A 21,998-nucleotide genomic window follows, 5' to 3' on the forward strand; every position below is an offset into this window, starting at 1 on the left:
TGAATACGTATAAGTTTCAAGATCCCGAGAATAATACTTTTGAATTACGACAAATCAACTAAATCACTTTTGTTATTTAATCAAGTATACAATTTTGTTTGAATTTAAACATTAAATGCTTATAAAAAATCAGACCTACCTATCCATCATTCATATTATTTTAAATTACTGTAATAAAAATTTATGAAGAACCTTGAATCAATTTCTTAAGCATTTTGACCTAGTAAAAATTCTTTTATCAATATTTATAGCAAAATAAATATATATTTATCAAATATCAAAATTCTAATGAAGTAATTTGATTAAAATTTTAAGTATATTTAAAGGTTATTCGTGTTTAATTACAATAAAATAAGAAAATCAATTTTGTCGAAAATTAGTTCTGAATAAAGAATTTTTTCCACTTATTTAATTTTTCACTTTTTATTTGTTCTTCCGATTATTAAAAGAATACTGGTAATATTTTATTTTAACCCCAAAAAGTACCAATTAGATTTACTTTCCTGTCAGACAGGATATTGAGGATAAAAATGTAAGCATTTTTACTGAGGAGATTTTTGTGATGATACATATACACAAAAAAACACGTCATTGTAAAATCAATACATACATCAGCCCGCTCAATACCTATCTAATATATTTTACAAAATGTATTACCAGAATACAGAATTGTTTTCAAAATACCTAAATTATTGTAATTGAATACATACCTATCATTACGAGTTAGTCTACCATACGAATTCACGCAGAATCATCAAATGCCAACATCGTAATTATACTCGTATTCATACGAAGGCAATACCTGTATTCTCACTCCAAACCCCACGACGTATTTATACCTACCACCTATAATATATGAGTTTAATCATACAGTTAGTATTCGCTTGATACTAACTTTATAATGAATTTTAGGAAAGGTTCGCCATCCATGTTACTTTGATAAATAATTTGTTAACGACATTAGAAATACCTTTATAACATCACAATCGTACGTTATTGTGGCCCTCCGCACACAATTTGTCCAACGAGAGAACATGTAGTACTTCCACATCCCTGTGCGACACCCTGTCATCGAAACCAATTGTTCCATGTAAGACGTCACGTGGTGATGCACAAAAGGACCAATTTTCGACGAACCGCGGCATTTCCTCTCACCGGGCGGCGAGCAGGGTGAGTATATACGTGATGGATTGTAGTGACAGAGATACGTTAACTATTTTAATACCAGATTTGTAAATCACTTCAAGTATAGACACTATTACAGTAGGAAATCGAAGTGGAATCAGTCATTAATTGATAAAAACGAAAAAATAAACAAAAAATTTTACAATATTTAAATATTATAAAAATTACATTTATTTCTAATCGTAACATTGTCAATAGTATATTTTATAGTACTCACTATTATTTTTTTAATATATATATTATATTAACATACATTATTGATTTATAAAATAAAATAATATCGTTGTAATAAAGTTTTACATTCGCTTCCGCGCAGTAAGTTCTAAATATCTAGTATAATAATAGATGTAAGACTCATATCAAGACAGTCGGAGCGCAAAAACAGTACACATTGTAAGATTCATTAATAGAAATTAGAAAATAATATAATATTTAGGTATAACGTGCATTTTTGATACGAAAAAAATAACCTACAACTATATAAAGACTAGATCAGTATTTTAAAATGAAACATTTTTATTTTTATTATATAGACATAATATATATAAGTTATATGATTAGGTACGTAGATCTACATAATATATTTAAAGATAATTTTTTTTTCTCTCTTACACACATAATATTGCGATTAACATATATATAGCTATCGCAATATTAATAATTTATAAAGGCCTACCAGTGGACAAAATCATTTCAGTCTTTTCAATTTTTTTTTTTTTTTTATATATATATATAATTGAATTAAAGATTACATTGATCAAAGACTCAAAAACCGCATTTTTACAATAAGATGTAGGCGTACGATTCATTAACGATACATGTATCGAACAAGAAGGGAAAACAAGGAAGTGAGGTGGATTTAAATATGTAATTAATAATAATAATAATAATAATAATTATACGCATAAAAAACACAGAGGGTATAAAATCGACATCGTGGCGTAATCATCTTACGGGTATGGTAAAAATTAACAAATCATTGAGCAACAAAATATGGGCAGTTTAATTCTTTAGGTAGAAATATAAATAAAAAAATAGCTACGAAATAAACTCAAACACACACACATACACATACACACACATCCAAACGTGCAAGTTATCGGTCGTTCAGAATAAAATAAGTAGAGACCAAACACATAAAAACAAAAAACAAATAGGTATAATAATCTTTGTGTGCCGACCTTACTGCTCACATAAATCTCTGTCGACGCGCAAGTAAGTAAAAACCAATTTAAGTAGAGTACAAATACTCGTTCGGGACTTAAATAATATTCTACTGGTGTTCATAATAAATATAGTACGAATATGTTTTCATAATATGAATAAACCCATGGGTCCAAAGAAAAAATGACAATTATGTTGCGGGAACACTTCTAAAAACAAATTAAAAGCGTTAACAACATTTACATGTAATGGTTTTATAATTAATTATTATAATTAACATATTATTTTTTATTTCTTACGAGGATCTCTCGTATATACCTTTTATAAGCAGTTCGAATGACGGAATATATTTACCGAAAGATTAGATAAAGAGCCGACGTCTCATTTTTGCTGCACAACACTTGGAATGATTTCATTAATATAAAATGTGTATATAATATACATACTAGCATATATACCAGTATAATACATATTTTCTATATAATTTGTATATAATGACGAAATAGGTATAAGCGTTAGTTACTTTTTTTACGGAAAAACTGAGCACTTGATAATTACGAAAGGTAAGTCTCGTCCTAATCAACTGCACGAAAAAGCGCAAAGATATAGTAGTGGAACCGAAATATTTTTGTTTTTACTGGTGCTTTACAACAGACGGGAACAACTACGACTTGATGTAAAGAATAAAAGTATTTAATAAACGTTCGCTCATCAATTAATCTAAAACCGGTCAGATCAATAATCGAGAAAAACAGAGAAATATGAATAATTTCACAATAGTGAAAATGAGAGTTTACCTCGAAACGTTATTGTAAAACGTAACAATGAAAAAAAAAACGAAAAAAACGACAAATTTATCAACATCGAAGTCACACACATTGCACAAAGTATGTACGTATATATATAATGCTAATTTTTAAGTATACACTTATTTTGTTGTGTTCCAATATTATTATAAGAGAAAGTATATAAAGTCTGTACAGTCAAAACTCAAAATAATTATAATAATAATAATAACCATAATAATAAAAAATAATAAATAATTTCGTATAGAATATATATCGTTAAAGGAATGTGACACCACGGCGTCAAGGCGGTATTCGCAGAGCAAGCGTATAATACATAATAATATTCATATGATAGTAAAATATATTATAAAATAGGTAGTAAGGTAAGTGTTTGTGTATTCGTACTACACTCGACAGTGGCGGCGGGCCGGCGAATTTTATCTCTGTATGACGTTGAGTATGTCTTTGAGGGTGCCGTCCAACGTTTGGAATATGGTCGAGTGGTCGGCCTGCTGACGGCCACCGCCCGCGGACCGCATCTGCCGAGACTGCGATTCCAACCTGTTAAGCAGCTCGCGCAGATGGAACCTGAGGTTCGGCGGGGCCGCGGTGTCGGCGTAGTTGAGGCACGACGAGTGGAAGCCGCCCACCTTGTCGGACAGCGACAGCCAGCCGGCCGACGTGACGGCGGGCGCGGCGCGCAGGGCCCGCAGACTGTTGTCCACCGTCTGCCACTGTTCGACGATGTTGGACGGGGAAACGGCGCCCGGGGTCGCGTATATCGCGTTGGATTTGTTGGACGACTTGGTGGCGGCGGCGGCGGCAGCTGCGGCCGCCGCCGACGACGGCTTGACGGGCACGGCCGGTCGGTTGTCGTCGTGTGGGGGCGGCCAAACCCGTCTCTCCTTCGCCGTAACCGCCACCGCCACTTCCGACGGCGGGCTCTCGCCCTCCCAGAGTTTCTTCAAGCTGCTTATGCTGCCTGTGCTTCGCCTCTTGTCGTCACCGCCATCGCCGCCGTCGCCGGTAGATTCGACCAAATCGCCGACGTCTTTTTTCTCGTCGATTTTCACTTTTTTCAATTGCGATTTGATTTCTGCGATGTTGTTGTCGATGCGCTGCAACTGTTGCTGTTGTTGCTGATGATTTTGATGAAGGAGTTGATATTGATCGCGGTCGTCCTTAGCGCTCACCTTTCTGAGGCTCGTTTTGAAATCGACCGGAGACGTAGGCCGCTGTTGCTGATCTTCCTTGCCCACGGCGCCACCGTCGCCCATCGTGCAGGTCGTCTTCTTGTCGCCGGCCGCGGATTGATGTTTTAGTTCCATCATTTCTTTCATGATGTCCGGCACGAGACTTTTCACGTTTTTGGCGGCAGTGTTGTCTTCGTCCGATGACGGTGACACTTCGGCGACCGCAATGTTCTTTTTCGACAACACGGGCGACGGATCGACGACGGGTCCCGCCCCAGGTTTGTTGTTTTGCTCGGCCGGATGCAGTCTGTCCTTGCGTGCCGCGACGCACTTCAGTCTGGCCGGTTCCGATTTGGCACTGTTGCACGAATCCGTCGACGGTTCTCGATGTCTGAGACTCACGCCAAACCGGAACGTGGACATCTCCTCGTGGTCGAGGTCTTCGGGAGGCGGCGGCGGAGGGAATTCGAGATCCGCGAGATTCGGCGGTGCAGTCGGTTGGGCGCGGACGGTCCGCGGCGAAGAGGGCTGAAAATTTGTCGACGAGTTACTCCTAGTCATATTACCTGGTTGTTGGAAAGGCCGACGTAACGGCAAGTTAGTACTGCGGTGCAGACTAGCTGGCGGTTTGGTGGTGCCCGTCTCGGCCGACTCGCCGTTGCCATGTCTCAATGACTCTAGGTACGCGCCGATACGCGCCCCCTTTGGCAACGTGCCGTAGCGGTTGATGGCGCGCTTCACGTTCTGCACTTCCAGCGCTGCGACCTTCGGCGTGTCTAAGTTCCCAGTATCTCTTTGGTATAGTGGGTGTGACGCTTGGTGTTTGGACGTCTTTTTGGTGAGGGAACCGCGGTGGACTCGATTCAGCTGCGGTATGTGGGTACACTCGTTTTCTGTTTCTACTGGTTCGGCGCTTTCTTCACTGGCACCATCGCTATCGGCGAGGCTGTTAACAACATTGTGCAACTCTTTGGTAATTCCTGCAAACATATTATTTAAAGCCAAAACGACGATTTAATAGACATAGACTTAAAAAATCGTACTAAAATTTTTTTCAGAGACCGCTAACAAATATCAAGGCTACATTTACTATACAGAACATTATTATAGATAAAGATAAAATAATGCCAATCAAAAAATTAACAAACATTGTTTTGCGAGAAGTAGACTCAAACATAATAATTTATAATACATACAAAATTATTAATTTTTGTTTATTTATGAATTATAAGTGAGCCTACATAAATTATGCAAATTTTAAGTTTTTAATATAGAACATTGTATTTTGATTTTTTGTTTAAATTGATTGCAATCGTCCATCCTCAATAACTGAATCAAAAATAAATCTGCAGTTAAACATAAAATAATTTGGAGGTTTTCAAATTTTTAATTTATGTAAGTTGCTAATTAATTTACATGTATTGCATATTACTATAATTGTTTCGATTCTGATTTGGATTAACAAATTGTTTAATATAATTTAATTAATTAAAATGTTTATATGTATTATGCACATATGAAGGGAACAATATCAATAATATATTAAATGGCAATAATAATATCAACTATAAAGTATAAATTTGAATTTTTCTTTATATCTTTTTTATATTAAACAAACCGTTTGGTGGAAAGTTGTCTTCGAAAAAGTGTTGAGGAGGAAGAGACATAGCTGCATCATTTTGATCAGCCATTACTGGACCACCATAATGTGAATCCCTAAATGAACTGCATGATGACAGCAAACTGAAAATATTAAATGTTGCAGCGTTATTTAACAATTAGATAATAACCAAAAATACAACCAAATTACCTGGTACGTTTCGGTGGTGCCGGTGCTGTTTTTCCACGTTTATTTGTTGGGCGTCGTAATTGCACAAGGCTTCCTTTTACCACTGGTCCACCAAATGTAGATAAATTACGTTCAACTTGTGTAATTGCTTCTAAAAAATATTAGTATTATTAAAATATTTCATATACTTTTAATTTAAACAATAAAATAGTTTACCGTTAGATTCCAAAGAGGTACCCATGATATTTGAATTATTACCGTGAGACTTTTTATGTGATAGTTGGGGTGTTGAACTTCCTTGTAATTGTTTTTCCACCTCTAATATAAGCAACAGAAAAACTTTTTTTAGTACAAATCTATTCTAATTTTTAAAGTTGAATTAAATTAACCTTCAATAATATTTGATTCTTGAAACATATTTTCCAATGCATGATGAATTTCTTTAAAAGTTGGCCTCTCGTTTGGAGCCCACTGCCAGCATTGTTTCATTAGTTGATATATATTTGGTGGACATCCAGGTGGACAATCCATTCTAACAATAAAATATATGTTTGTTTTAATTTAATCTATGATTATCAATTTGTCATAGTTTTAAACAATAAAAAATGTAAAGAAATAGAAATCAAATATTCTATTTAAAATTTTGATGGTGAAAATATGCCTTCCCCTAACCAATACCTACTTTTTAATAATAGTTAAGTTATTGAATATATATTCAGCAATGGAATTAAATTTTACTAATACATTCTTGGAAAAATTAAATGAAATTACTATATTAATGTTAGTTTTTTAAATGTATAAGCTTAAAAATAAAACAATAATTGTTCTAATAGAAAGAAGAATCTTAATTCTTAATTAAACAATCTCAAAACATTTAATGGTAGATTATTTTTTAATTCAAATATGAATAGACATGTCCATACAAAGAAATTTTTCTTTCAACTTAGCACAACACCAATACCTTGATAATATCAACGTATCAGAACCTCAGTACTTTACAAAACGTATCACTTGACATGGGTGTAAATTTATAAAATTCATGTACTTCACTAACTTATAGTATACACTTAATCACATTGATTTAGTTAATTTTAAATACATAAACATTATAAGATTCCAGCAGTTAAATTCAAGTACACAGTTTAGAAAAAAGTTCTATAAAAATTTATTGTTGTACCTGTATCCTTTTTCCAGCATATGGTAAACATCGGTTAGATCAACTCCAGGATATGGTGACATACCATATGTTGCAATTTCCCATAGTAAAACACCAAACGCCCACACATCAGACTTAAATAAAAAATTATATTACACTAAAAATAAAATAAAAATATCACTAAATTAATGTATACTTTGGTTGAAAATTTGTTATAAGCTAAGCCTTCAGGAGCAGTCCACTTTATAGGAAATTTTGCACCTGCATGTGCTGTGTATGTATCATCACGCATTAATCGGGCCAGACCAAAATCAGCAACTTTGACAAGGTGATTTTCCCCAACAAGACAATTACGTGCAGCCAAATCCCTATAATAAAAAATTATAACCACTCTACTAATACAAATTAATGTTTTTAAAAAACATTTACCTATGAATAAACATGCGACTTTCTAAATAACTCATTGCACTAGCTATTTGAGTAGCCATATACATAAGCACAACCGCATTAATATTTTCCCTATTGCCTTGCCGTAAATAATCCAACAGATTTCCTTTACTCATAAATTCTGTTATTATGTAAAATGGTGGTTCTCTAGTACAAACCCCTGTACATTTTGAATAAATAAAAAAGCAAATTAATAATAAATATTAACAATACATTTCAATTTTAAACTATTATATTATACCCAGTAATTGAACTAAATTTGGATGTTTCATTTCCTTCATAATAGCTGCTTCTTCTAAAAAATCTTTGAGTGCCATTGTGTCTTCCTGTGAAATTATTAAATTTATCTTGTTGAAAAATTTTGCAAATTAACAAAGAAACTATTACCATAATAAAATAACATCACAATGGGAAAATTAAAAAGAAAAAAATCCTAAGAAGTAAATTACCTTTAAGGTTTTAACTGCAACAGTCATATTATATCGTTTCCAAACAGCTTCATAAACATCACCATATTGTCCTCCACCAAGTTTGTGTCTCATAACAATATCTGTCCGATTAATTTCCCACTCATCAGGTTCAGGACTAAGTGCAAATACTGTAGGTTTGTTATGTTTAGGAGCTGGATACAAAAGTTGAGTAATAAGACCATCAGAATGCATTGAATGATGATGAACTAATTCAGCAAGGGTGTTAAAACGACTCTCAGTGGTCACATATACCTAGATATAAAAGAGTAATTATAAATATTAATACCATCTAGATTTAACAATTAATAGCTGAACTAATTATATACTTTTCCATCAGAGGTATCTTCATTAATACGATAATGGTAAACACGTCCTTCATATCGTAATGAAATGGATCTTTGACCTGGAGAACTTTCGCTCTCCCGAACTAAAAAACTTCCGTTTATTCCTGAACTAAGCAGATATTCAGCAGCATTTCTTGATATAGGACCATGATACCAAGAATGTTTCTCCAATGAATTAACAGGTGTAACATAATTTGACGGTACCCATCCAACTTGTCCTGGTGATGCATGTGCTTCACACCATTCACCACTCTTGTTATAAGATAAAATACGAACTTGTTCTCCTATCGACAAAAATAACAAGAAAAAACATTATATATAACTTAAAAATCAATAAGTGATTGTTTAACAATAACCTTTTTTAAGACTGAGTTGGTTGTCACCGCCTGCTTGAAAATCATATAAAGCAACAAATAACTGTGGATCATCATCTTCTTGGGATTGCAATAAGTTTTCTTTTGATGTCCACCGAATTGAAGATTCTAAATTGCTTGAAATTGTTCCACCAATTGAACCGCCAGAACTCCCACCACCTGAAGGAATGGTCCCAGGAGGATCGCCATCAGGAAGATCTGGTATGTGAGGTAAAGGGCGACTTTGTAATAATGCTTCTGCAAAAGTAAATTGTAAGATAAACATTTGATTTAATTTTTTAATAAATTATCATACAAAATAGATTTATAAATTAAATTAAAAATATTAAATAAATACCTATAACTAATATTTACTTTATTTTAGAATATATTTTACTTAATGGTATTAAAAATATTAATTATATTTCAAATAATTTTAAATGATTATAAACTAATTCTACAATTTCATCTAAGGAAATTATGATAAACTATATGATTTGTCTACAAAAATAATTAATACATGCACTCATATTTTTTTGGTCAAAAAAATTATTAGTTAGATGAAATTTACAGTTTATTATTAAGTACCTATTATAATTATTATAAGAATATTATTATTTGGTACTTAACATCAATATATCTACATTACAATACAATTACAAAAATATATATAACAACATATAATTTGATAATTTACTGTGTTATTTAAACTATAGGTAATATATTTCAGTCAAGTATATTTAATTTAATATTAAGTTATATTCAGTTACTGTACATTTAACTTAAATAGACAATATACCTATGCACTTTTTCACTAATTTAATTATTCTTTTTCTAATGTTATACAATATTATCCCCATTTACTTACTGACACATAATCAAAATTAGATACGAATATAAATTAATTTAGTAATTTCAAGTTGGATTAAAATTAAAAAATTCTTAAGAACATTTACAATTAATATGTAATAAAACACCATGAAGTTAGTTTTATCTTTTAACATTAAACTAAAATTAAATATTATGTACAGTTTGAACTAAAATTTTTAGATACAACAGATTCCCCTATTAGTTAGGTTATATAAAACATACCTATAGATGTATATTATACACTAAATATAAATTGCACTTTACTAAATAATTTTCTATAATATTGGTTATGGTTACAAATATAACTTTAAAATTGTCAAATGTTACAATAATTAATTATAGCTTAAGAAAATTATTCTAATGGACCCAATAATATTATCTACCACTTAATCTACTATACGCATGACCAATTAGAAAGTGTGTGCTAATATTATAAATTATTGCACCTACACCTGTTTTAAAATGAGTATATATAAATTGAACTTAATTAATAGAGAACCTTCCTATCTTATTTATGCTACTTTTAACTGTATACTGCAAAATTGGTAAATTATTATTTGTAAAAATTTGATCGTATATAGCATATTAATACATCATAGTCATAGACTATGATCATCAATAATGTTTGTGACTCACATCTAACACATCTATAATGATACATAATAATATATGAGTAGCGCATACTCACCACTGTGTTCGGTGAATATGTTGAGTCCTTGATTCTTGCCGTCTTTGACGTTGGAAAACCGAGGTTTGGACCTGATGCTGCGCACGGTCAGCGATCCCGAGGTCAGGGCGCGATCCTTGGTCTGCTGCGCGCCCATGATTAGAGACCATTACCCGGACAGATGGACGGCGTTCAATCTGCGACGGTGGCGGACTCGCATAGGAGAACACCTCTGAGCGAACGTTGACTAAACAGTGATTTGCCGGAGGGGCGCATTGCCGTAAAAACACTGAAAACCGAAACAGGACGGGCGCAGACAGCGCACAATACGCACGAACGCAACTTCCGAGCCGACTTGACTCGGCAGTCGGCTGAGAAAGCAGCGACGACGGCAACTTGCGCGAGAAAACCCGCGGCGAACTGACGGACTTATTACTAATTATTTTCACTACTGCTGCTCGTCGTTACTATTATTATCGTTGTTATTGTTATTATTTGTTGAACGTCGGTCTTCGGGAGTCAACTGCTCATCACTCGACACCCGAGTTCGTTTACGGTGATGTACGGTGTCTGATTTTCTTCTCCAGTTTTCTCGCTTATCGCTTATCGCCGTAACACCCGCGTATGCTCCAAGTTTTCGTCTATACCCTGGTTCGTTGATGATAACCGGTTATACGACGACCATAAATTGAATGAGATACGAAATGTATTCTGTGATACTGCGACACGGCCGATAAGCGTTATCAATAGTGTTAGTACTTTAAGATATAAACATTACAATTTACAAACTTGTAACTACTCAGACTACCTGCAAGCAAAATATTACAAAACTGTGCGCAATATTCAAAATTCTGTTAGATAATAGTTTAATACTTTAATTGGTATATTATAAATTATTTACTCATACTGCGTAAATCATCGATTAAAGCTCGATCAAATGGTAAGTCACTTTTTATATATTAAGTGTATTGTAAAAAAAAATATATTCCACTTTTAAGTATATCATACATCCTTATGGTATATCAAAAGGTACCTAGTTTTAGAAAATCTTTAAATCGTAACTAATCATTCTAGGTTATGAATAATAAAAAAAAATATGAATGAATGAAAATTATTGTTCATTAATCATCACAAATTAAGATATCAAAGATATAATGTCTTAGTTTTGGCATTAATTCTTTACCCAACATTTAATTGACTTTTATGCTATCATCATTATTAAATATTAATGTATTTATTTTCAAATCCTTGCTTTTGTTAAACATTATATAAATTGTTTTTAATTACTTTAGGGGTATAATAGATTATTTATTGAAAATTAAATGTACATTGGTATACCAATTATTTATTCTTCATTTTCAAAAAAAATTGCAATAATTAAAGCTATGGTACACTATATTTTTTGCTGAAGAATTAATTATTGAACATTTCATTACATTTTGACTTGATGTTTTCAAGTAATCTCTAATCACATTTATTATTTTCAATATTATAATATTATGTTGATGTTGTAGTCACCCTTAAACACGATTTCCAAGATTTCTTAGGCACAAAAATAAAAATGACAAGATATAATTTTTTTTTTAATATATATCTACAGCATATAATGTTATTTAATTATAAATTGGTGTTTATTCAACTTACTTGATAATTAGCTATGTCCCAAAAAAAAAATTGCAATCAAATATCTTTGTTGGTTAAATCATACATAAAAAGAGTTTATAAACGTATTACTAATGACTAGTTAGTAATTAAGTATTTTTCTTTCAGTTGCTTGTGCCAGTTAGAAATATATTGGCTTTCCAAGCTAGATCAGTTTGTTGTATTGCAGTAAAATCTAATGGCTTAATAAATTCAAATAATACAAACTTTGTAATTCCTAAACGTCATGCTGTCACAGACTTTGTTGGTATTAAAACTAAAAGTAAGGTTTCTGATTTCATTGACAGACTCCAAATAATGAATCCATTGCAAAAGTCTGTAAGTAAATATATAGTATTATACTACCAACTTTATTTGTATTAATGTATTGAGAACTTAAAACAACTAATTATTATAACACTGGTATTTTATAGAAATATGAAGCTAATAGTTGGATTTTGTATGAAAAATTGATTGACCAAATTCCTTTTGATCGTATCATATTAAGTAATAAAATGAGTAAAATCTAAATACTAATAAATCTATTTACTTTCTTAAAACATTTATTCATTTTCAGAACTTAACTTACCAGATACATTCAATTCATGGTTTATTATAACAGAACTTCATTTATGGATGATATTTGTTCGTTTAATGCATGAAGGTACAAAAGGATCAATGATTAGAAATTTTATCATGGAAGCATTATGGAATGATGTTGAGTTTCGTTCTAAAAAATTAGCAACTGTAAGTTTTTTAGGAATTAAGTTGCTCTTTGTTAGCTAAAAAAAATTTACACGTATTTATGACTTTCATAATATATGTAGTATTATATTACATTTTAAACATACAGATCTATAAATAAGCTCATATGGTTTGAGAAAAAATGATTAATCATAATTGTTAAGTAAAATTATTACTAATTAACAAAAAGGAACTTGTAACATTATAAAATATATAAATAATAACCATTTTAATACTATTAGGTAAGTTCAGATGTTCGACATCGTCAAATAAAGGAATTGAATGATCAATTACGAGGAGCAATAGTAGGTTATGATGAAGGATGGCTCAGTAATGATATGGTCTTAGCCAGTATGGTATGGCGTAGAATATTCAATAAAGAATGTAATGACCCAGAACAAATTGAATTAGTAGTGAAGTATATTAGGAAACAGGTAAAATAAAAAATATTTTAACTCATATGGTAACTTTGAGTTTGTCAATATTTTATTTTATATATTTTCAACAGATGTCCATTCTTCAATTGCAAACATTCGATAGTTTATTTACAAAAAAAGATGTCAAATGGATAAAATTTGTATAGAAGTATTGTAAAAACGAAAAACAGTGTATTTTATATATAATATTTTACCTAACAAAGTTATAAATAGATATTTTAAGCTTTAACAATCAATAATTAATTACGTTTGGTATAAATCTCACAGAATTCATTGAGAGTATTGTCAGCAATCCTATCAAAACTGTCCGACATATTTAAATTTTCTTGGACTACTAGTTCTTCATCAGGCTTTCTTTGAGCACTATTCTCTGCTAAATGTAGACTAGCAGACAAATTGGCTGACAACACATGTTCACTGTCTTCCAACAAGGTAAATTCTCTCAAATCACTAGAATCTAAACGATCTAAGCTTGAGAATGTAGTTTCCATAAGATTAGGCTCATTATTGCCTTCTGTTGGACATGGTAAAGGTGATATAGTTATGGTTGTTGGTGGAGCATAACTTTTTTGAGATGATGTATTTTGACTATTAAGTGTAGGACACACTTCTGTAATAGTGCAACCACTTATTGTACCACAATTAGTTTGAATTCCTGCACAATTCCATAAAAACTATATAAATATATTGTTAGATATTTCAAAACAAATACTTAGTAACAAAATCAGAAATAGCCATAATAGGATTCTTAATTAATAAGTATGTTTTAACCTCGTAAAAATAATCAAGAAATTATTTATATAAATTTAAATTAAATAAATATTCAAATATTTCAAAAAAGAAAAAAATTAAGGCACTAACTTGTAATGATAACATCGATTTAATAATAATAAAAAAATTGTATTAGTATTTATAAACTGTAATCAAAAAACTTATTTACAATTATAAGATGGTAAAAATCAATAACACTATTTCATTACGATTTGTTTTACTATTTATTATTTCTATATAAAGTTTTGTGTACCTAGCGGCTAACAGTACTATACTTTATATACAATATATATTTTAATGCTGGTTTTTTTTTTTATTTTTTTATTGTGATCATAATATTCTTACATCAGATAAAATTAAAATTAGTTTACCTGTAGGTGGTAGAATACTCGTCTTCAGTAATGTAGTCTGCCCAAACATTGAGTTAGAATTTACATTTGGGAACTGGTATTCAAGTGGTGAAGGTGTTCTAGAGTTATACATGGGTGAGTGTTGACCAAGAACACTTGAATTTGAAAGTGGATATAAACCACTATAAGGATTGGGACTAGTTTCTATACAATAAAAATAGTTAATATTAATTTTTGAATGTAAAAATTGTAATTTATAATTCAAACCTGGTTCTTCTTTAACCGAAATAGACAATTGATCAATAACCATTCCATCAATAAAATTAGGAGGTTGAGCCATAAGTCCTAAAATAAAAGAATTAGTAATAAAAACAGTTTTTTGTTACAATTATAAATAAAGCAATAGCATGCAAATGTTACTGTTAAAAAAAAAACACTTAACAAATAAAGCAATTACAGAAATAACATTCTAAACATGATAAAACATATTGTTTTAAGAAAAGAAAATAGTGTACAAAAGATGATAATGATCAAAAGTTACAAGAAAATCTATTTAGAAAAACAAATGTACATCTAACACGGGATGGAATATCAGGTGTATCAAATCAACTAAAAAATATTTTTCATATTGAAATTTAATTTATAATCCTGATATATGTATATTTTGTATATTTGTATTGTTTTTTTTAAATTTATTAACTATATAGATGTCTGCAGAATATGTTTAGAGGTGGAAAAGATAATATCCATTTACTACCCCTGAAACCGTGAAATATTATTAAAACAGTCAACAGAAGTTTTAACTTAATTTTGGAAAAAGGACCATTTTTTAAAATAAAAATTAATAAAAGCATCCAAGTATTGTATAAAGAATATACATAATATTTTATATCAAGTATTGTATAGGTACTTATTTTTAAATAAAATAGAAAACATGATCTAATACACATTATATCCCATCCAGTATCTTGAAATCTACTTTAGAAAACCACATATAACCAAGAAATACTCTACCCTACTTTTACTTACTTATTACTTCCTCAATTTTATTTGATCCTTTCTTCTTCTTGTATTTTCACATACTAAATATTAAATAAACTACAAAATGTCTATATATATATATATATATAATATATGTATATATACTTGAACATGTATAGAAAAGGAAAGAAACACAATTAGGCTTGTATAGAGATATACACATAATCACGTGTTCGTTAAATTTATAAATACTAGTATCATGCTAATTAAATGAAACTGACATAAACTGAATGACACCGGCACCGAATAGTAACATTTTTTTAAAAATCACCTTACATCGCCCAGGGTTGTTTATAAAAGCTTATTTGTCATTTATAATATTTTTACTCACTAGGGTCACTCTGTAATTGCCTCAAAAGTTCACTTTCGCTAGATAATTTCTGTCTTTTCCTTTTCAACATGGCTGGATCTATAACGCGCAATAAACAAATCAATAAACATTGCATAAACTTAAAATAATAAAATATATTTTTGAACATTAACTTGGCTCACAATATTTAACTGCAATATAAAAATGTATACCATAAACAATATTAGAAAAAGAACATGAAAATAATTATGATCAAAAACCAAAGTTACACAATTATTTATATAATGAAAAAGGAAAAACAGTTGTTAATATATTATTCAATCATTTTATTAACTATGGACTAGACCTTAATTTTCTCTACTCCTATGATTAAATTATACTTGTCAATAATCTAAGTAAAATTGAATTGTTAGTACAAGCAAAAAAATTTCAATATTCACTGCCAGTCAATAATTAAATTAAATTATTTTAAAACCCTGATACGTTTATTTTATTAATTCAACAATCTGTTTGATAAATGTTGAGCAAAATGATGATAATTAACTTTATCTCTCGATTACATTATTTTACACTTGTAACTGTGCCCCCTTCAACAGTGCTATAATACATAGACGATTCATCAAACTCCGACATGGCTGCATGAGGTGCTACGGAAGTATACAAGGCATAATTTTCTGCTTCTGTCAAAGGAGTGTCATTAATAGGTTCATTGATACTACTATTCGATGAACACATTGATTTACTTCTTTTCCGCATACTCAATAACTTATGCAATAATTTGATTTTTGGTGGTTTTTCTTGTACTGTAGGAAGATATTTTGTAGGTCTAGGATTTTTTTTAACTCTTTTTGGTGGCAACGGCGGTGCAGTATTATTATCAAACTTTGGTTTAGAACTGCTAGGAGGTCTGGGTGGTAAGATTGACACATCCTCATAACTCTGACATCTTTCAGGTATTGAACATGGATTTTTAAATGCCATTTGTAGACTAGAATAAGTTCCACGCAAATCTTCGCCCATAACCTCGGAAGAAGAACTAATTGAATCTTCATTATTCTCTTTATTTATGTCATAACATGTATCCTCATTGACCTCCATAGGTTCATCTTTTATTTCCACTTTAATATCTTCTTCCTCATTATCTTTATTTTTATCAAAAACGCTAAGCGGTACTTTTTCTTCTGGTTGATCATCTGCCCAGTAGTCATTGAAACTTTTATCTGGTAGCCTATCATATTTCTGGGGGGACATACCTGAATCAACCGGAGTGAACAAAAATGGACGAGCTTCACTGCACATGCCATCTGTAGGTCGTTTTAACTGAATCCATACATTTATTGGACCATCAATCTAAATAAAAAAATTAAAAGAAAATATTCAACTGTAAATACATTAACTTGCACATTGAAAATTTATAAAAATAATAATGCAAATTTACCTGCATTACTTTATACTTTGGAGTCCTAAAACTAATAGCCACTTGTTTATGTACGTCTGATGGTTGAAAATCAGCATACCCTTCCCAAGTACATACACCATCTTTTTCCTCAAAAAATCGTACTTGGATATCATCTAAATTAATAATATATACAAGAAAACATTAAAATATTAGAAAAATAAATTTTTATTTTTATTTTACCTTTTGTGACTTTTTCACATAATAATATGATTTCTCTACCGCCTACAACTGAAGCTGCTGCATCACTTAATCTACATATCACTAAATCCGACATGGCTTCTAAAATTAATAAATTAAAGAATATATAAGTTATTTTAAATAATAATAGTTAAATTCTAGAAATTTTATTAAGTTTAAGCAAACTAACTTTTATCATAAATGGGATCTGATACAATTGGTTCAAGGATACTATATTTTCCTTTTTGTGTACCACCTAGAAATGCTTGAAAACATAACCTTACTGCATTTAAGTCAATTGAAGTTGGGTTATCTTTATGTGAAAATCCAGCTATAAAATATTTAAAAATGCATGTGCTTAGTATTCTATTCTAGTTGTAATAAAGTTTTAAAAATAACTAAATAGTATATAGATATGTTTAACAATTTACTTCTAAATGGATCTACTCTTATTTCTTCTCGTACTTTGAGAGCCTCATCAATATCTTTTCTTTTTACACATTGTATTCCTAGGTTTTGAAAACTTGCCGTCATTGATTCATTATTGATTTCAATAGTACAAATTCCTCTTTTACAGTTATCACGTCCCACAAGGTTATGAGGATGAGGTCGAAACGGTCTGTCTTTTGTGACACAGGATACAACAACAACAGCTCTACCTTTATACCCCACTATCTGAAATCAAAACCAAAAAAAAAAAATATTATAATAAGAAATATTAATTTGACAATTAATAAAAACAATTTATTAATGACATTACTTGAATTGTAGGGTAAGTTTTATTTTCAGTTGTACTATTAACTCCAGGTATACTCCCAGCTGATCTACCTTCACACTCATATCTAAATCTCAAAGCTTTTGATGCTGGTTGTTCAACTATTTTGATATATGGTGTAGTTATTGGTCTTCGCCCATTATTTGATGATGGACCGTCCATTTGTTGCACAGTGTCAGTTCTTACGTGCTCTTCAATGACCTCAACTAAATAATGATACGTGTTATTAAATATAATAATTTGATTTTCTAACATATTTGTTATAATATACTACAATAAAATTCAGTATAATTAAATTAAAATGTGTCTAGGTATCTTGTTCAGACATTTAATATGTTTTAATTGTTATTAATAGGTTAATATAATAATATAGGTAGAAAATAAAAAATAAGAAAAATATTTTAATAATGATTTGTTGAATGAAAATAATTAAATTATAAAAAAACTAATTGTAACCACTTTTCACTTTTAAATATAAAAATAAATATTGAATAACAAATATATTGATCTAAACAAAATTATTTTGTACCTATGTCTTCAAATTATATGTATTTATTATCCCATTTCCATAAGTTTATACAATTAAAAATATTTATTGATGTTATAATACATTAATGCAGCAAACAATACATAGGTAATTAAATATTATAACGTGCACAAGCAAAACACTTAACAAGTGAATACAAATATTTAGGAGAATTTGAATATTGATATAAAGTAAAAATATTTTGATAAAGTAAACTCAAAAACAATCATATAATTATTGTATAATTCCACTTCAGACTTTAAGTTAATTTTCCACAAAGAACCAAAAATCAGGTTATTTTTCAAAATCCAGAATTAAATATTTACAAAAACCTAAATATTGTTATCAATTACATAATATTATCAATATTAATAGTCTATCTAAATAATACATTTGTATAACCTTATATTATAATGAATAATTTGACAATTTGACAATTATTTTTTTTTTACTTACTGACATCACTAAGATGGAGATCGGGAATATTAGATTGTTTATCATTCAGATCCATAATCAATTGGTTCACAATTTATTAACAACTACAATAACAAACAAGCGTACACATCTGAAATCAACTAAACTGAGATATAAAATCATTCCAAAAAAATACATGCAGTATAAGCAAGTAAAACAAGAATTAATTGACAAGTCTTCGTCAAACGAACACAATAATAGTAATAACACAGAAATCGCATGCCACAATTGCCAGATAAAAGACATACACACGTAAACTAAACACAATAATATACAAGGCAGAAACTCAGCACATATAGTAACGATTTGCGGTAACAGCATACCAGCAAAGAAAAAATTATTATTATTTGTTCGTCGAGTGTGTACGGTGTACTTAATAGGTATTTTGAAAATTCGATTTACCAGTGTTATGCGGCAAAGGGGCATTATTTGCCCAATTCGAAATTGACGATGGTTTTGTACTTTCAGCCCAGGTGGTAGCGACGACGACGCCGTAACTCGTAAGTATAATAACGGCGACACAACCAAAGCAGTAAAGTGTAAAAATAAAACTTCAGATGTGTAATGAACGAGATATGAGACGAGAAAAAAATGAAAACAAAAAAAAAAAACAAAACAAATAGATAAAGGAGGGAGAAGCTGCAACTGCTGCTGGCGATGAACGAGCGCCAAGACGAGAGCGCTGGCTACTTTGACCAATGCGCAGGGTGCCAAGACCTGTAGCGGAAATAGTCGGGAGCGCAGTGCCACAGTGTTTCCAGTTCGTCCGTAGTCCGTCTTCGATATTTTAAAATATTATAATATTAAGATGGTAGTATATTATTATAGCGAAATGTAATGTCTTAAATATTAATATTTAATATAATATAATTAAGTTATTATAATGTATAAAGTTCAATCTAATAAATCATGTACTTATAAAGTGTTTAACTAACTTTATACGTTTAGTTAATACGACGGTATAAATGTTTAATGCCTATCAACTTCAGATGCATATTGTTGTGTGCCGGGAGGATATTTGATAGAATTTGGATTTTGGAGCAGCTGAATACTCAAGATTTTACCTCGGTCCTCGCAGTCCTAAACGAATTATTGTATTAAAGTACTTTAATATTTAATACCTATTAAAAATGTATAATGTGAAAATAAATTTAATAATTCCAAATATAATCTAATAATATTCATATGACCGTGTTTCAATGTATATTCTATAATATACCTATTAACATATTAGGTAGGTACCTACTTATATTATTTACCTACTTAATATTATTAAATAATAGCCAACTTGCTATAGGTATTATTTAATATTTTAATTTTTAATAAAATCTTTTAAAAAAATGTTTACACATTTTGAGACCTTGGCAATTTAAGTAAAATAAGTACCTAATATTTAAATATTTTTTTTATATTTTCTATTATACTATACTAAATATTTCCATACAGTGGACGAAGGATAATTAAGTACCACCCATCCCTCGAGTCGGGGGCCACGATCACCAAGTGTTAGGTATTGTATTTTCAAAATAATTATGAATGTTAAGATATTTATGACTTCATAGATTGATTAATGAATGATTTATACCAAAATATAACTTAAATTCAATTTATGAACTAGAGATTTTCTTATTTATTTTGCATATATTTACATATAGGTACCTAGGTACTAGGTAGTAAATATTTTTAAATTTAGTACCAATAGTACCATTATATTTATCATTATTATTTTGAAAATTTAGGAGAATAATTAATAATAATACGATAATTAATTATTTACGACTATGATCAGTAAATTGTATATATAACCGTGTACGGTGTACCCGTGGTATTATTAGGTAGGTACTTATTAAGGTAGTATAGGTAGGTCGTAGCCCGTAGGTACCTACTACCTACCATACAACATTTAAAATCATTTTTGTGAATTCATATTCTAAACATCTAAACGTTCTCTCAGTCCAGCTGGTTTTACATACAAATATGTTGTTTGTAACATGTAAGTATGATGATGATGAGTTAACTCTTTAGTTATGGCTTATGGAACATATTTTTCACATTTTAATGTATTTTATATTTCATGTATTTATAATTTTAATTTGTAATGTATATAATAGGTACAATATTTTGAATTTTAAATAATATTTACCTTTTTTTACATTGATTTGTGAAAAATAATTAATCATATTGGCATATTTGCGTATTTTATTGAATTTATCATCATTCACTATTCATTCAGAGCTGAGCTCTATAGCTAATAATCTTTTACGTATGGTGAGATTACTATTTTATAACGTTCTAACAATGCAAAATCATGAATCACGTTCACCGATATGTATACCTAATTGATAAACAATTAAAAATATTATACATTATAAATAATAATATAATATATTATAATATACGACCACGACATTAAAACTCAGGCGATTGATTATTTCGCAGTGACGCAGTATATTAGTACCTATATAGAGTAGGTAGGTAGCTATAGAAATATGGCGTATATACAAACGCGATTCGATTTCGATATTAATATTCGGCTAATGGCTATATTGTAAATTATAATACATTAATACACCATAATAATTAATATTGTAAATTTAATGTGTTCTTACCTAAAACTCATCCAAGTAGGAATAATCTAAATATTATATAGAAATGTAGAATATGTCGTAACATTAAGTAGGTACCTACCTGGCTACCTAATTAAATCGAAAGACACGAATACGAACTGCTCGTTATAATAAATTATATCATTAACCATCATAATATACTGTCGATTTTCAATTTTTTATTTTAATATATCGTTTTCTCTGTTAACGTCTTATACACCTGAGAACAGCTGCACATGAATTGCGTCCCAACGTAAAAAC

General features: G+C 30.2%; 3 protein-coding genes and 1 long non-coding RNA gene across 7 annotated transcripts; 1 reads left to right on the forward strand and 3 right to left on the reverse strand.

Annotated features, from left to right (window-relative positions):
• Positions 1-1,332: 1,332 nt before the first annotated feature.
• Positions 1,333-11,046, reverse strand: LOC114126457 (tyrosine-protein kinase Abl). Its single transcript, XM_050201408.1, has 13 exons — positions 10,448-11,046; positions 8,893-9,147; positions 8,519-8,820; positions 8,172-8,444; positions 7,964-8,048; positions 7,705-7,882; positions 7,472-7,643; positions 7,297-7,409; positions 6,509-6,651; positions 6,336-6,437; positions 6,141-6,270; positions 5,949-6,073; positions 1,333-5,310 (listed from the first exon to the last, which is right to left on the reverse strand). Exons 1-13 carry the CDS (start codon positions 10,581-10,583, stop codon positions 3,575-3,577), a joined length of 3,750 nt encoding a protein of 1,249 aa, XP_050057365.1. The 5' UTR covers positions 10,584-11,046; the 3' UTR covers positions 1,333-3,574.
• A 140-nt stretch (positions 11,047-11,186) lies between these two features.
• On the forward strand, positions 11,187-14,309 carry LOC114126456 (ubiquinol-cytochrome-c reductase complex assembly factor 1). The gene is made up of 6 exons (XM_027990408.2): positions 11,187-11,366; positions 12,197-12,406; positions 12,502-12,574; positions 12,645-12,814; positions 13,054-13,245; positions 13,320-14,309. The coding sequence occupies exons 1-6, from the start codon at positions 11,364-11,366 to the stop codon at positions 13,392-13,394; spliced, it is 723 nt and encodes a 240-aa protein (XP_027846209.2). The 5' UTR covers positions 11,187-11,363; the 3' UTR covers positions 13,395-14,309.
• On the reverse strand, positions 13,280-19,980 carry LOC114126455 (embryonic polarity protein dorsal-like). Of its 4 annotated transcripts, none has more exons than XM_027990406.2 (12): positions 19,534-19,980; positions 19,114-19,196; positions 18,117-18,337; positions 17,788-18,031; positions 17,547-17,687; positions 17,360-17,458; positions 17,159-17,292; positions 16,974-17,070; positions 15,742-15,819; positions 14,637-14,714; positions 14,391-14,573; positions 13,280-13,903 (listed from the first exon to the last, which is right to left on the reverse strand). In XM_027990406.2, the coding sequence occupies exons 2-12, from the start codon at positions 19,166-19,168 to the stop codon at positions 13,488-13,490; spliced, it is 1,746 nt and encodes a 581-aa protein (XP_027846207.1). In that variant the 5' UTR covers positions 19,169-19,196; positions 19,534-19,980; the 3' UTR covers positions 13,280-13,487. The 4 variants fall into 4 exon arrangements, with proteins under 4 accessions (XP_027846207.1, XP_027846206.1, XP_027846205.1 ...); XM_027990405.2 differs by having other exon boundaries at positions 19,114-19,222; XM_027990404.2 differs by having other exon boundaries at positions 19,114-19,232.
• A 105-nt stretch (positions 19,981-20,085) lies between these two features.
• On the reverse strand, positions 20,086-21,961 carry LOC126550241 (uncharacterized). Its single transcript, XR_007604280.1, has 3 exons — positions 21,741-21,961; positions 21,275-21,672; positions 20,086-20,211 (listed from the first exon to the last, which is right to left on the reverse strand). It is a non-coding gene; the product is annotated as an uncharacterized LOC126550241 (long non-coding RNA).
• Positions 21,962-21,998: the final 37 nt, after the last annotated feature.

The sequence above is a fragment of the Aphis gossypii genome, chromosome 2 (genome assembly GCF_020184175.1).
Source record: "Aphis gossypii isolate Hap1 chromosome 2, ASM2018417v2, whole genome shotgun sequence".
Classification (NCBI taxonomy): domain Eukaryota; kingdom Metazoa; phylum Arthropoda; class Insecta; order Hemiptera; family Aphididae; genus Aphis; species Aphis gossypii.

Coding starts and splice junctions, on each gene's coding strand:
- LOC114126457 (XM_050201408.1), bottom strand. CDS start 10,583: ATGGGCGCGCAGCAGACCAAGGATCGCGCCCTGACCTCGGGATCGCTG. Junction 7,410..7,471: donor ATAACAAATTTTCAACCAAA/GTATACATTAAT, acceptor TTTTTATTTAAG/TCTGATGTGTGGGCGTTTGG. Junction 6,438..6,508: donor AGAATCAAATATTATTGAAG/GTTAATTTAATT, acceptor TGCTTATATTAG/AGGTGGAAAAACAATTACAA.
- LOC114126455 (XM_027990406.2), bottom strand. CDS start 19,168: ATGGATCTGAATGATAAACAATCTAATATTCCCGATCTCCATCTTAGT. Junction 14,715..15,741: donor GCAATTACAGAGTGACCCTA/GTGAGTAAAAAT, acceptor CTTTTATTTTAG/GACTTATGGCTCAACCTCCT. Junction 14,574..14,636: donor TTCGGTTAAAGAAGAACCAG/GTTTGAATTATA, acceptor TTTATTGTATAG/AAACTAGTCCCAATCCTTAT.
- LOC114126456 (XM_027990408.2), top strand. Junction 12,575..12,644: donor TTTTGATCGTATCATATTAA/GTAATAAAATGA, acceptor ATTCATTTTCAG/AACTTAACTTACCAGATACA. Junction 12,815..13,053: donor GTTCTAAAAAATTAGCAACT/GTAAGTTTTTTA, acceptor TAATACTATTAG/GTAAGTTCAGATGTTCGACA.